This window comes from Megalops cyprinoides, chromosome 1, assembly GCF_013368585.1.
Source record: "Megalops cyprinoides isolate fMegCyp1 chromosome 1, fMegCyp1.pri, whole genome shotgun sequence".
Taxonomy (NCBI): Eukaryota; Metazoa; Chordata; class Actinopteri; order Elopiformes; family Megalopidae; genus Megalops; species Megalops cyprinoides.
This window is the reverse complement of record NC_050583.1, coordinates 34,784,805-34,798,830: the sequence shown is the minus strand read 5'-3', so window position 1 is coordinate 34,798,830 and position 14,026 is coordinate 34,784,805. Positions and strand designations below refer to the sequence as shown.

At 45.8% G+C, this 14,026-nt stretch overlaps 1 protein-coding gene across 9 annotated transcripts in view; it reads left to right on the top strand.

Moving 5' to 3' along the window:
• Window positions 1-14,026, top strand: part of si:ch73-103b11.2 (myosin phosphatase Rho-interacting protein) — a 95,278-nt gene that overhangs the window by 1,834 nt on the left and 79,418 nt on the right. For all 9 annotated transcript variants that reach the window (XM_036549967.1, XM_036549932.1, XM_036549924.1 and 6 more), the window contains exons 2-3: window positions 3,328-3,405; window positions 7,773-7,838. In XM_036549967.1, coding sequence (XP_036405860.1) covers window positions 3,328-3,405; window positions 7,773-7,838 — 144 coding nt within the window. The remainder of the gene's footprint in view (window positions 1-3,327; window positions 3,406-7,772; window positions 7,839-14,026) is intronic.

Here is a 14,026-nt window from a genome sequence, read left to right as displayed (position 1 = left end):
CTTACATCGTCGTTTAAAATTTTCGCACTAGCAAGACCAGTTAATTTAGCTCGCTGTTAAGCCTGCAATGTTGTGCAGAGTTTAAACTCTGAAGTTGATGAAAAGAGAAAGTGATCCCATTGGGACTCTCGGCAAAGCTCTCAGCCAAAAAGAAGTTCAAAAGAAGCCCAAAATCCTTATTAAATTCAAGTCATTTTAACGTTCTAGCATCCTTTCACAAGGGAAAAATGTGCATCAGATTTCACCCGCTCGTTGTTTATTTGTTTGTTTATCAGACATGGTTTTGGTTTCTACTCGAAAGTAATTGTAAATTGGGTTAGGTTAAAGGTTTCCTTCTGCTCTGTCTTAACCCTCAACACTGACGTCTATGCCAGTGAAGCAGTGCAGTGCCTCATCTGCTGAGCGTGACGGATCCTGAGCTTATGGGGAGCCCAGAACTTCTGCGCTCTAGGAGTCAGTGCTACAGTTGATGACATCCCCCAAAGCAGCCTGCAGTGTGAGATTACATGGAGTCTCTGCCTTTTGGGAACCTCATAACACAATTTGACCGTGTTGAACAGCCATGTCCACACATTAACAGAGTACACAACGTCCTCAGATAGGTCTCCGGTCTTTTGCTGGTGCTGTTTGAAAGCTGTTCAGCATCTTGCCCATCTGACTCATCTCTTTTGGGAAGATGGATACAGTGTGACCTCAGCTTTGGCTTTTGTAGAGTGCTTCAGAGTAGGCTTTGCTTAACCTATACTCTTTCTTGAGTGTGCCCTGTAAATTCATGCTAGAACAGTGTCATTCTGTCAAGGCGTAAAATAGGAGAGTGCCTGGAGTTCTCAAACGTAAAGTTAGTGAACCCGTAGATTGGAGTCCTGTTTCTCTGTTAAGTTGATGCACAGTATGGATCTACCCTGTTTTCCAAGAGGGACACCTTGGTAAGATAAGATCTGAGGTTTTCAATGTGCAGATGAATAAAATTTTAGTCGTCTTTCCAATGGATGGGTAAGAATCCTTGCAGGCTTCATCCATCAGGGGTAGCTGAAACAGTGCTGAGTGTGTATCTGCTAAACGAGATGAGCGTGTTAGCTAACTTGTTCAGTGATGGCTTTCAGTGTCCATTATTGACTGTAAAATGAATTATCAACACTGGAGTGAGTGAAATCTATGCAGGGTAACAGTGAAACGTAGGAGTTACCACAGTCCTGCTCCAAATTTACCTCTTGGTAATCCTGTCTCCTGACTTTCATACTTGAACTCTCACCAAATCTGTTTGATTTTAATGCAGAACCTCAGTTTGTGCCAGAGGCTTTCCTTGCCTATGTAATTGACATGTAGTTGTTTAGGTTAAATACTGAGTATGATTTGGGATTAATATATGGGGAGTAATGTATGATATAAGTGTGCAGACTTTTCCACAGCCAGAGCTGCAGCTTGTCTGTAGCGTCAGCGTGTTCTTTCTTGACAGGTGATTCCCCCGGGGGCAAGGTGGGCAGCTTGAGAACACCACATAGCGGCCTGATTTCTGCCTCAGCACATGGATCCAGTAGCAAAATCAGAAATTCTGGCACTCTGACATCATCGTAATCACAAGAGCAGTGGTGAAGCTTTGAGTTTGCAGCAGAGTGCTTATTTCAAAGCAGAGGTGGAAATAGAATGACACTGGACATACTGGTTCAAATGCTTGAGTGTAGGCTGAAAAAAGAACTTCCGCTTTGTTTTTCTCTGTAGTTATGGGTCTTTTTTAACAGAACATAGTACAGTCATTATGGTAATGCCCTTTGTATTTCACAAAAGAGATTTGCAAATGGATGACCCATTTCCTGTGCCTAATTGGGAGCAATATTTGTGAGTCCGTGTTATGCTGGGTTCATGTCAGGTGGAGTTAAGGTTTGACTCGGTCAGAATGGAGAGGCTAGCTATTGCTTGTGGGTTCAGTGAGCAAGACGCTGAAGATCCTTAATTAATGGTGACTTTAAAAGCCTTGATCTTCACTGTCACTTAAGTTTAATATGAGTAGAGACTGTCTTTAATCACAATGCAGACTTTTTTTTTTTTAAACTTGGGTCATAAAATGTCATAGATGTTTTCCGCCAGGCCTTTGTCATTCTTTCAGTCCACCCATCCCCCTTTTCCCCAAATGTCTGCATTCCCTGTGGAATTTTACAAATGTAATTCTGATGAAGGGTGGGGGGTTGTAAAATAAACATGAGCACGAATTACCGCATTTGACCATTGAAGGGAAAAGCCTGACCTAGATCCGTCTTCCCCACCCAGCTCCATCCTCTCGGATCTCAGCGCGCAGGAGAGCCTGTTGTGCGGCCTGTGGCTAGCGTTGGGCTTTCTCATGGGCCTGTGTCTTTTGTGCTGTGGAACAGGCGGTATCTGAATTTCTTGCCTCTTTTGGGCTCTTACTGGGTACCTGAACAGCAGGGATGGATCTTTGTTGTTTGATGGACTCTTTCACCTTTGTTGCCTGCTGTCCATGTCTAAAACGGGATCCTGGAGAAATGGCTCCAACGAGCTTCCAAATGCGTAACAGTTTTGAGATGTATTATGTGGTTGGGACTGGGTGTCGACTTGATTATGGAATGCCAACAGTTTTTCTGTGCTGATTGTCAGTAGTTTTGAATTCTTTTGAAATGAAGCTTGTAGACCTGTTTCTAATGTGACATTGGATTGAATTTAAAAGTCAAAATGTGTTTCAGAATAAACTAAAATAACCTGATTGGGCATCTATTTTTCATGCACCAATGCAGCATTCCAGTCAGTTCCCTTTCCCCTGTTTGTCCTAGGAATGGGGGCGCCACTACTACTATAAAGGCTGTTCTAATCTTATGGAGTTACTTAAAGTAGCTTTGTGTGTTGTCTAGATGGCTGATATAAAATGTAACATGAAAGGAGGTATCTTAAACACAGAAATCATTGCATTTGGGAAGTTGTTAAAGAAGATTTTTTTTTGTGTAGCCTTTTTATCCTGTCCATGCGTATATTGTAACTGTAAACCTTGCACCATGGGAATAGGTGCTGAAGTGCATTTGAGGGCAAACGCTTTTTTTGCTCCCTCCGCTGCCTCTCCCTGTCCACCAAAGTAATCACCCTGACTCAAGTGATCCCTTGCTGGGTGTGGAGGGCTCAGGGAGGCACTTTGGAGTTCAGCCCAGTCAGATTGCCTGCACTGAATGATAAATGCTTGTTCCATTCAGCCAGATACTTTGCCTAGGTTTAAGTCGAGATGCAAGTGGGTAAACCCTCTATGCTCCAGTTTCATGCATAAACAGTAAACATTGACTTAGTTGTCCGCTAACATTCTTTTCACCATTCATTTTTCCCATTCAGGCAAAACCAATATATGGTGGTTGGTTGCTGCTGGCGCCAGAGGGGACAAACTTTGACAATCCTTTGCACAGATCTCGGGTAAGGGAACGCCTTACATTGCACTCACTATTATCATACAATGTGGACATCTGAGAAGCTCAAAAGAAACTATAAATATTTGAAAGTAAACCCCAGGAAAAAGGGGGTAGTAGTTTAGTAGGATGCACTATGCACATGTATCTGGGGGCTGGTTTGTAAATGCTAAGTACGTCCAACCGAGGGCTAGTGCCTCTGCTCTGCTCAGGGTATTGCTAGTTGCAGCGATCATGGCGGTTCATAGTGAAAAAGAGTTTCTTGTTCCAAAAACAAGAAAAAACAGCTGCCAGTTTGGTGTACCTGTCTCCTCTGCAAGTGACACTGTGGCTTTGTGGAGACCGCAAATTCACTCAGACCTTTTAACTGCAGCTAAAGACAGAATTAACATCTCTGCATTTAACTGCTGTCACTTAAGGTTTGTTTCTGCTCTCTGGTTGTTTCTTAATGTTAATATGTAATGACTTGCATTACTGTGAGTTGAATCAGTGTCGTAATCCATCCTTTTTCTGGTGGTTCAGAATGAAACCACGGATTAACGTATAACTGCTTCAGAAGACCAGTCGACTTGTTTATCCCTCTTCAAATGTTCATTAGCCTGGAACTGCAGTAAAACTTTTGTTGATTTGGCTACTGAAATTTAAAAGCATAGCATGACAGTGGTTTGCATCTGGGAACTGCACTGCCTTGGAATGTCATTAGTACCTCAGATTCACTGTACAGCACTTTGTTCTGAATTCAGATGAGGTTCTAATGGTTTCTACTGCAGTAAATCTGCGTTTGGAGCTCAGTTCAGTGTTGTAATGTCTTTTCTGTGCTGAAATGGCATGCTCGGCTCCCGTCAAAGCACACTTGCTTTGCTCTGAGACAGTCCACCTGGCAGTTTGCGCATGCTTCCTGCAGGGAGAGTGAGTATGTTCAGAAAGCTTTTTAGCCTCTTTGCAGATTCCCCTTCAGGGATAATGAGCGTAATATTGAGCCCATCTCTCTGCAGCTCATCCCAGGGGAAGGTCGCGGGCCTCCTACTGTACAGCGTGTCCATTCCCCCTCCTGCTCTCTAGGCATGTTGTTGGTGCATCATGGAAGTGGATTACAAATAGCACTCTCCCCAGGATCAGTCTTGCTGCACACTGCCTTAATTTCTTCCATATGGAAAGGATGTGGCAGGGAGTCTACAGCTGCCCACCGGCTTGCATTACGGCCGGGGTTGGATCACTTGAGTGCAGTGTGCAGTAAGTAGACGACTCTCACCGAATCGCACTGCGAGCCCCGTTTGGCAGCTCCAGAAAGCTGTCAAACTGTTACTTTGCGTAATCTCCGTACGGCAGGGCTGTCTTCCTCTTTTTTTCCTCCTCCGAATGATTCAACTGAAATATAATTGCTTTATCAGCCAGCCCTCAGGAGTCCTATCTGAATGTTTAATGGCCTCCCTCAATAAGTATATAATGTTTCCGAGGGCCACGGCATTGCAGAGGAGTCCTATTGGCAGCTGCGTTCAGTGTCCCTGATGTCTTTTAGAGCACAAAGCACTTCCTCATCTTTTATTGATGGTTCTCTGCTGCAAACTATGGGCAGACATTCAACACCGGCCCATAACGATGCATTAAAGGAGGAAGGTTGTGTAATTGATCATCAAATAAACAAAGATATGAAAATTGGTGTCATATAGAAAACCCAAGTAAGGAAAAAAAATTGTCAATTTTAAAATGTACAGCCTGCATTTCAGTGAAACATCCTGATTGTCTACATATCAGGTTGACATATTTCTTACATATTCAGCCAGCACTAGTTGCAGTCATGCTGTCGCTAGCACTGGACAAACTCTGAACAGCAATAGTGGAGGACAGCTGTATTTCGCTGCTCAGAGGAACAGCTCAGACACCCACACCCAGCTCCCCCGACCCCCCACTGTGCTGTAAAATATCCTGGCATTCCATGCATCCTTGCTCCCCTCATCAGAGCTCTTAATTTGCAGTGCGCTGATTAGGCCAAAGGCCACGCTGAGTGTCAGTGGGGCGGGGCTGGGGGCGGGCGAACAGCGTAAGTTATCTGTTATTTATGTTACAGCCCTCAGTGCAAAGTCGAGCAACATCAGAGCACCGTGGGAAAGCCCACTGTAAACCAACCAAAAAAAAAAAAATGCTCAGGCTTTTTCCCAGAAGTGGAATTCTACTGTACTTGGGGGTGGGGGGGTGGGAGATGAGCTCCCTCACATTGTCAGCTTTATCACGCGACTCTGCTGGCCTGAGACCCTCTGCAGTTTAAGCCAGCACACTTTGTTTATTTCTCCTCCAACCCCAGGCTCATGTAAACATCCTTGGTGCGCTGACATTAATGGCCCGGGCTGAATGGTGTTGATGAACACTCGCTCTTGCTCAGTAGCTGCTGCATTCCCTGCCTTGACAGCGCTTGGTTGTGCCAGGAGAAGATGCCAGTCTGTTACGCCCATGTCAGGCGGTCATCCCCAGCAATGACCCAGCCATTGCCTCGTACGGCTTCCTCTCAGCGGTGAATAGTGCTGTAGTACTGATACAGACATGTTTACTCAGTCACACTGGCTATTGTGGCACGTTCATTTACAGTGTGCTGTGTCTCACCCAACGGCTGTTTGCTCGCTGTATTGTTACCATTGTGTAAGATAACACTGCAGTTTTTTTCTGGTTTTTCTCCAGTTTATATATGATCCTTTTAGTCTGTTAGTCGCAATTATTTAACCACTGAAGAACAGTTTCAGGTGCCAAAGTAAGCCACTGTTCCTGCCACAAGTGGCAGTGCTGGCGTGTACTTGTGCAACTGTTTTTAAAAAAGTTTGTTTTATGAAAAGGGGGACTGACTTGGGAGGAGGAGGAGGGGGAGGTCCAGTGTCCCCATTTTCCCGTGCCTCTGCCAGACCTCTGTTTACACCATGCGGCTTCTGTCTGATGGGGGGGTGGGGGCGTGCATTGAGTCACGCTCACCGATATGGCATTGTTCCTCTCATTGTCCGCGGCAGTGCAGAGGGTGCGCCGGTTCCCACACACGCTGTGCGGGCCGCCGGGAGGCCGAGAGCGGCCTCTCCGCAGGGCTTGGCAGCAGAGCGTCCCATGCTCTGGGCCCGCTGAGTCACAGGGAATCCGCTGACTGGAGCCCTGCGGCCAGACAATGTAGGACAGGACCGCAAGTGGGGAACTTTCCCTTCTTTTCAGACGAGAGCAGAGGAAATTGGGATTTGGCAGGAGGTGTGTTTACAGTACAGACTGCACTTTTTCCCTCTTTACATACAGGGTATCTTTCCGGAGTCATTTTGTTCATTCCTCACTTCAGCTGGGGAAGGGAAAGGAGGTCCCTGGAGTTTGATTAGAGGAGGGGGAAAAAAGCTGGATGCAGAAAGAGAGCTCTTTGGGGGTATGAATCTCATCAGGAAGTGGGAGACCCGTCTTTGGCTGCCCCTGACACTGTGTTTCTCAATCTCCCGTTGGTCGTAAAAAGTACATTTGCTATTACTTTCATTGTTAATTTCTATGTGTTTCTCCAAAATTCCGAGAAGAGGGTTGTAGCCAGCCCCACTAATCGTATTTGTGTGATTTCTTTAGCAGCAGATTTGACTTTTCACTAGAGTATTTTATAATTTCTTCATATTTCTCTCCATAAATCTGCTCATCTTGACGTTGCGTGACCTCAGTGAATGTTTATTAACTATGCAGCGTAGAGTGCATGTTGACATAGGGAGGTGCCGACGATGTGCCAGGCACACTGGAGAAGGTGCATAAGTGGGAATCCCTTTAATGGGATTATGGAGGGATCCTGGATTAAACAGTCGGAGGCACTTATTACGTTAATCTGCATGCGTTCTGGGGGAAGGCACTTTGGAAGCACTCTCATTTACATTAATGGCATGTGTTGATTAGCTCATGGGTTTCCCATTCAAAGGCAGGACCCACAGTTGTGTTGCTGATGTGTCTTCGAGCCCTCTTAGCTCCTTAGAGAAGGGTCTTGGAGGTTACCTTCAGAGAAGAGGGGCAGCAGTGTAGCATAGTGGTAAGGAGCGGGACTTGTAACTGAAAGGTTGCAAGGGTTCAATTCCTTGCTGGGGCACTGCTGTTGTACCCTTGGGCAAGGTACTTAACCCAGAATTGCCTCAGTAAATATCCAGCTGTATAAATGAGTAACTTGTAACAAAATTGTAACCTATGCAAGTTGCTCTGTATAACATCGTCTGCTAAATGCCAATAATGTAATGTGATGTAAGAACAGATCTGACCAAGTTGTGCACAGTAAATTGTTCTGTGAGGGCCAGCCTTTACTGGCAAGGTTTGAATGCCCACACCTGCGCTTTGAAGTTCCCCTCACGTATGACTGACAGTTGCCTCTTTTTTCCCCCCGTCCCATAACAGAAATGGCAGAGGCGGTTCTTCATCCTGTACGAGCATGGATTATTGCGCTACGCCCTGGATGAGATGGTAAGTGAAGGCATCATCCTGAATGTCTGGTCAAGGTGTGTCATCATTCACCTGCTCTTGGAGTCAGACACGGAGCTGAGCCGAGCCAAAGTTTGTTTAACACTTTTGTTATGCTGGATGAGAACACCAGACATGTGGTGCTGCTTACTGACAGCCAAGATATGACTGAAATGCAAAATATTTTTTATTGAAGGTGCGAGTGCATTCCTTGCTGTGGTAGAGTGTGTTTTTCCATTAGAAATGGCCTATTAAGGTGGAGGTAATTTTCCAGAATGCTAAATCCAAGGGTGCCTCGTAATTATTTACATAACACTGTTTTTCAAACATCTGTTCTCATTGGGTGACATGCAGTATTGCGTATGTACTTAACATGGACACTGGACGAGGGTGGGTAACAGTGCTGTGTTGTATAGGTGCACACGTAATTGTAACTTGCGCTTGTAATTCTTTCCTTCCAATGCAAGCATTCTCTGCATTCACACATATTTCTTATGTTCCCTCATTCAGTGTGGCTGGCGTATGTGGCCTGTTTGAAGTAAACTGTGGCCCTCCTCTTTGTCACTGTGGTATTGACTGAAAGGCGCCCTGGAGCTAGTGTCACCTCATGCTGATAAGCATCTTGTTTTCTGAAACCCTAAGTGGTGAAAGGAATGAGACGACGTCTCGTGGTTCCGGGCAGAGAGAGAAGTCAGGTGTGTGTTTACCCACAAGGCTCTGAGAAAAGGGCATACATGCAAGGGGGAAGATACCTGGCAACCGCCAGCCTCATAGACAAACTGGAAAAACCTCTTGGTGGTTCAGACAGAATGCTGGAGAACTACTGCCTCATTCTCTGTGCTGGAGGGCTGCCTCATTCTCAGGGCTGGAGGGCTGCCTCATTCTCTGTGCTGGAGGGCTGCCTCATTCTCAGGGCTGGAGAACTGCCTCTTCAGTCTGTTTGTTTGCTTTTTCGGGGTTGGTGGTGTTTGCCAGCATCTACCCTCAGTTCCTCCCGGGGTATATGCCCCTAGTGTAGAAAAGTAAGTGTTCAGCTCTCGCCTTTAGCACCTTTTAAAACTAAACGTGGGCACTTGTGTATTGATTGGAGGCCTACACGCTCGTTATGTAATAACTTGGAAGGTGAACCAAAAATAAAAAATAGTGCTCTTCATGTGAGATTGCAGGGTGTTGAGTCAGAGGTGAAAAATGCAATGGATGTTTCAGGGCTCTTGACCTCTCAATTTAGAGTGATTTTCTCCATGCTGGTTTTTCGCTGAGAGTGATGCTGAGCACTGTTATGTAAGAGGAACGGTGGGAAGGGAGGGCATGGCGTGGAGGCGAGATGATGGTATAGGTGTGTGTGTGTGTGTGTGTGTGTGTGTGTGTGGGTGTGGGAGGGATCAGAACACAGCCCTCGGATCTGAATCTATTGTACTGCTCACCACTGCAAGTAAAAAAAAAAAAAAACTGAAATGAACTGCTGTCAGGCTAAATTTAATGGTCGTTGTATGGTGACTGTGTGTAAAATGTTCAGTAGCCTTCAGTCCTTGAGGAGCAGGCTACACTTGCATACTTGTCTAATAGCTTCATCGCTAAGACTTGAACCCCTTTTAAAGAAAACTGTGGCCTGAAATGAGCCCTCAACACCTCAGTCAGCAGAGTGCTCTGGCGCTGAGAGGCTGAAGGGGTGTGTTGATGTCCTTCATGAGTCAGGTCCCCCAGGCCCGGCCCGCCTGCCTGCCTGCTTGGCCAGCTGGAGGCTGTGCCGTGCCGACAGATCCCTCGCGTTGATGTTGGAATAAGCCTAGTCTCCCGCAGCCCTGCCTACAGCCTCCTGCCTCTTGCAGTCTTCCCATACTGCCCTGCGGGGCCTTCTCCAGAGCAGGTGTGAGGCTTCGCATGGCTCCCTTCCTACCCACTCCTGCTGACTAAAACAGTTGTACAGGTCCCTCATCCTGTAATATTGAAGGTAGGGAATGTCTGACTGTTCTGAGTTGAGCGGAAAAAAAGGAAAGGTAGCAGCTGTTACTCTAAGTTGTGGTTACATTTTTGTCATTGTCATTGCATTCCGTTTAGCACATTGAGGCTGGTAACACATTTTGCCCCATGCTGCCCTTTCTGCATTGTTCCTCCACTATACACTCTTACATAATCCTCTTAGCACTGGCAGGTTTGTTGTAAAGTCCCGTATTGCTGCTTGTTTGGTAAGCAGGTTACATTGGCTCTCGTGGTGATGGCAAAACTGAAACCTCAGACCTCACTGCCTGAGGCACCATCACCAATATGACCTGCGGCTCCCCCTGCGGACAGATTTGTCCACTCCCAAAGCCGATTGAACGAACAGTCAGTGGGCTCCCGGGGAAGGCGTTTATCCTGTTAATGTGTTAATTGTCCCAAATCTGGAGACGGATCAGCCGATTACAGGGCGGGGATGGGAGACAGGAGAGGAGAGGTCAGTGACCTTCAGAATGAAGGTCAGAGCTCAAGGTCAGGCCAGATCACACTGTGATCATGTGCTTTGCTTGGCGTGGTGATCTCAGACATCAAGTGTGTAACACCGCAGTGTACTGCATTGAGCTGTTGTTGATGTTGATGTCATTGAGGGGGGAAGGGACCAGGGGTCCCTGAGTGCTGGCGCAGAAGGGGGCAGGATGGGTTATAATTAGCAATGTGGCACTGACACTGATTCAGCCCAGGAGGGGAGAGAGGCCCCACTGTGCACCCCCCCCCCCCCCCCCATTTTCCTTTCAGTATATGGAGATGAAATGAAGACCCATTTATTAGTTTCATTAAATGGGAGTCATTAAGGGAATCAAATGTGAGAGGTTTGACGTAATCAGTCCATTGTTCCTGTTGACTGAATGCTCCAACAAGTAGCAAAAAAGGAACATGTGACGAACAAGCTGCCAATACACACAGATGAAGCCGCGTACTGAACGTTTATTGGCCATTGCACTGGATTAAAAGATTACAACTCTGCTCTACCGAGTGGCTTCGTTGGCAAGGTGCTCTTCTGGAGTGCAGGCTGAGCCCTATGGCCTGGGTTCGAAGCTGGCCGTGTCATCTGCTGACAGTGACTTGGAGCCCATGGCAGCAGAACTGGTTGGCTTTATTTTGCTGGGGATGGGGGTGTGTATATTTGCCAGGATTTCATCATCTCGCTGCTCTCAAACAGCCAGTGATTCATCAAGCACCAGTAAGTCTGGCAACCTGTGAATTCCTCAGGTGATGTCACTGGAGTAGCACCTATCCTCCAATTGGCACCCACCTGACTGTGGTACACTTTGTAACCTGTGCAAAAAATAACCGCTGGCTGCAGTTGAGCAGATTAGAGGATTTCATTTGTTTCACTTTTGCACTCCTGTGTTAGTGCAGAGGTTGTCGCAGTAAAACAAGCCTAATGTGTACAATTTGCAATTCCAAAACAGAATTCCAGAAAGGGGAAAAGGCTTAATAATAAAAAGATTCCATTACCATTACGTTACTGTAAGCTTGTCATGTTATACAGTAGAAATCAACAGAAATGATTACGCTCATAACAAGATAAAATGCATGCTAAGCTACAGAACCAGAGCTCTGTTTTTTTCTTGCAATGAAGTCAACTGGCTCAGCAGGGATGGCTGCATTATGCAGGATTATAGTAGCGACATTGGGTAGTGATGCATTAGACTGGAAAATGACGCTGTTGTCCTAGATGCAGGTATGTGTGTTTGGAGGAGTATGTTTATAAAGCATTGTATCTCATGCTTTTAAGGTTGACAGTTTCATCACCATAACTTTTGCTTCACTCACCATGCATCAGAACCACTGCATAAATTCGGAATTATTTGTGTCTGATGCATGACGCAGGACATGTTGTAGCTGTGTTTGGCAAGAGCTCCCTGTAAATCTGCCCGTAGGAGGGCCGGAGTGATTTATCAGAGTTGAAATCCTGAGCAACTTTATGTAAACGCATCTGTTGTCTTTTCTATGAGAAAAATTAGCAAATGTTCTTCCTCTTTTCCATGCCGGTAAATAAATCTCCTCATTCTCGTCCAAGCGGCCAGAGAGTCCCTTAGAGCCTCCACTTGGGTCCCCTGACAGAGCGCGGTGCAGAGACTGAAAACATGACCTCATTGTCTTGCTGAGTAAGCATGTTGCGACAGAGAAGTGGTGAGAGTGGGGGGGGGGGGGGGGGGGTGAAGAGTGAAAGTCCTCTATCTTTTTTCACTTGCAGCTCAACTGGACTTGGCGTCTGAAAAAGATTTACATTTAAGGGGAGACGATAGCAAGCAGCCAGGTTCCAGACTGGCTTAATGAAATGTGGACTGGTAGGAAAGGGCTGCCCTCAGTCTTAGTTAATGACACAGCCAGGACGAGACTGCAGGACTCTGCATGGCCAGCTGGGGCCAAGGAGGCTGGAGACACACAATCCCGCAGAGCCACCCAGGGGGATGCCTCGCCCACAGAGGGGTATCGGTGTGACTCTCGTTCCCCCTCTTATGTCATTATGGGACAAAGCCACATAGATGCCGCCGCACATTAGCCAGCGTTTCATGTCCCCATCATTGAGTTCAAAGAGAAGAGAGTGAAAGAGAAGGGACTGCTCTATTCTTCAGGCATAAGTTCTGGAGTCACTTCTTTGAAATGCCTGCTGGGATTATGTTCAAAGCACTATCTTGAATTGCTACATTGAATCAGTGGGAGATGGGAATGATGTGTTTTCTTAAGGCGAGTCACAGGCACTGTCTTTAGTGATCCCGAGTACAAGTCTCATGAGAGCCGCTGATCTGTAATGGCATATCTGGACATCACAGAGTGTTAAGGACACCGACTTTCACTGTTGCTGGCCCATTAAACTCCCTGGGAGAAGGGCAGTGGTGTCACCATGGATCACGGCAGCTGAGCCCTCCCTTCACTGATCTCATGACTGACTGACCCGTGGTTAAATTATTCCACATCATTGTTGCAATAACACTATGCACTTTCAGCATTTAATGGTGTGTAGATGGGGGGTTGATTCATTGTTTACCCTATTCTGTCCTGTAGGGTTATTGTCCAGCTTAGCTACTGCAGGGCCAGTTGTGTACGTATACCTATGTATGTCACACCAATAAGGGAGCTTTTAAAATGGTTCTGTTTTGGCCTGCTATATTATAAATGTCATCTGTCTGCCTCACTTCAGTGCTGTTTGTGCGCGTGTGCGTGCGTGCCCATGTGTGTCCGTGTGTGTGTGTGTTTGTATAAAGTGCCTCTACTCCTACCTAACGTGAAGTACAGTGCAGCCTGTTAATTAGTAAGTCCTGCACCCTTATCTGTGGCGCTGTGCTGGAAGGCCTCCTAATGGGATGTCTGTGTGGAACAACAGGAGCTGCTCTGTCTTATCTGTGAGACTACTGGAACGCCTCCAGCACAGAAGCATCAATCCAGTCTGGAGTCGCACCCAGCCTCGAGCCATGGGCTCAGAGCTCAAATCACTGTGTTACAGCTGCAGCTTCACCCATAGGTGTCTGGGAAACAGGTTTATTCTAACAGAGGGAAGAGCGAGAGGTTCAAATATGACTGTAGCTGTTTTTGCAAATCTGAAACTGGAACACTACAGTGTTGTTTTGTGTTATGTTTATATCAAAGTAAGCAGTCTTTGAAATCAAGTTTAAATCGTTAAACCAAGTCAAGTTCCTGTCAAGCCATGCTGTAGCTACTCATTGGTGTACTCACTGCATTACTCACTGTGTGATTGACAGCCAGAGGATGTCATGCTTGTATGTTCACATCATGACCAATACATTGGTGGACCTAATCCTATCAAACTGTTGATGCGCTGAATAAATTCTGTCCCTATATTTCATAGAATTAAGAGTAGCTGGACAAAAAGTTGTACTTAGTTAATAGCATGTGTGTTGATTTGCTTCAACTTTGAAACACCTTGACATGTATTTGAGAGCGTCTCTTACTGGAGACCAGCATTTATGGTATTAGTCTGAAGTGTCAAAGCTCATGGCTCACTCCTCACTGGCTGAAAAATGAGAACTATTAATAAGAAATCTGTACAGTTTACCTTTGGCAAATAAAACAACAAAAACAACAAAGTATGTAAAGATTTATGAAAGGATAGGAAATATGTTTCATTTATTTATTATTCACTTCAACTAACTGAATTACTGATAGATTTGTCAGCAAACAATAAAAACAATATTACCTTATTAGCTTTCATGTATAAATGAACTTGT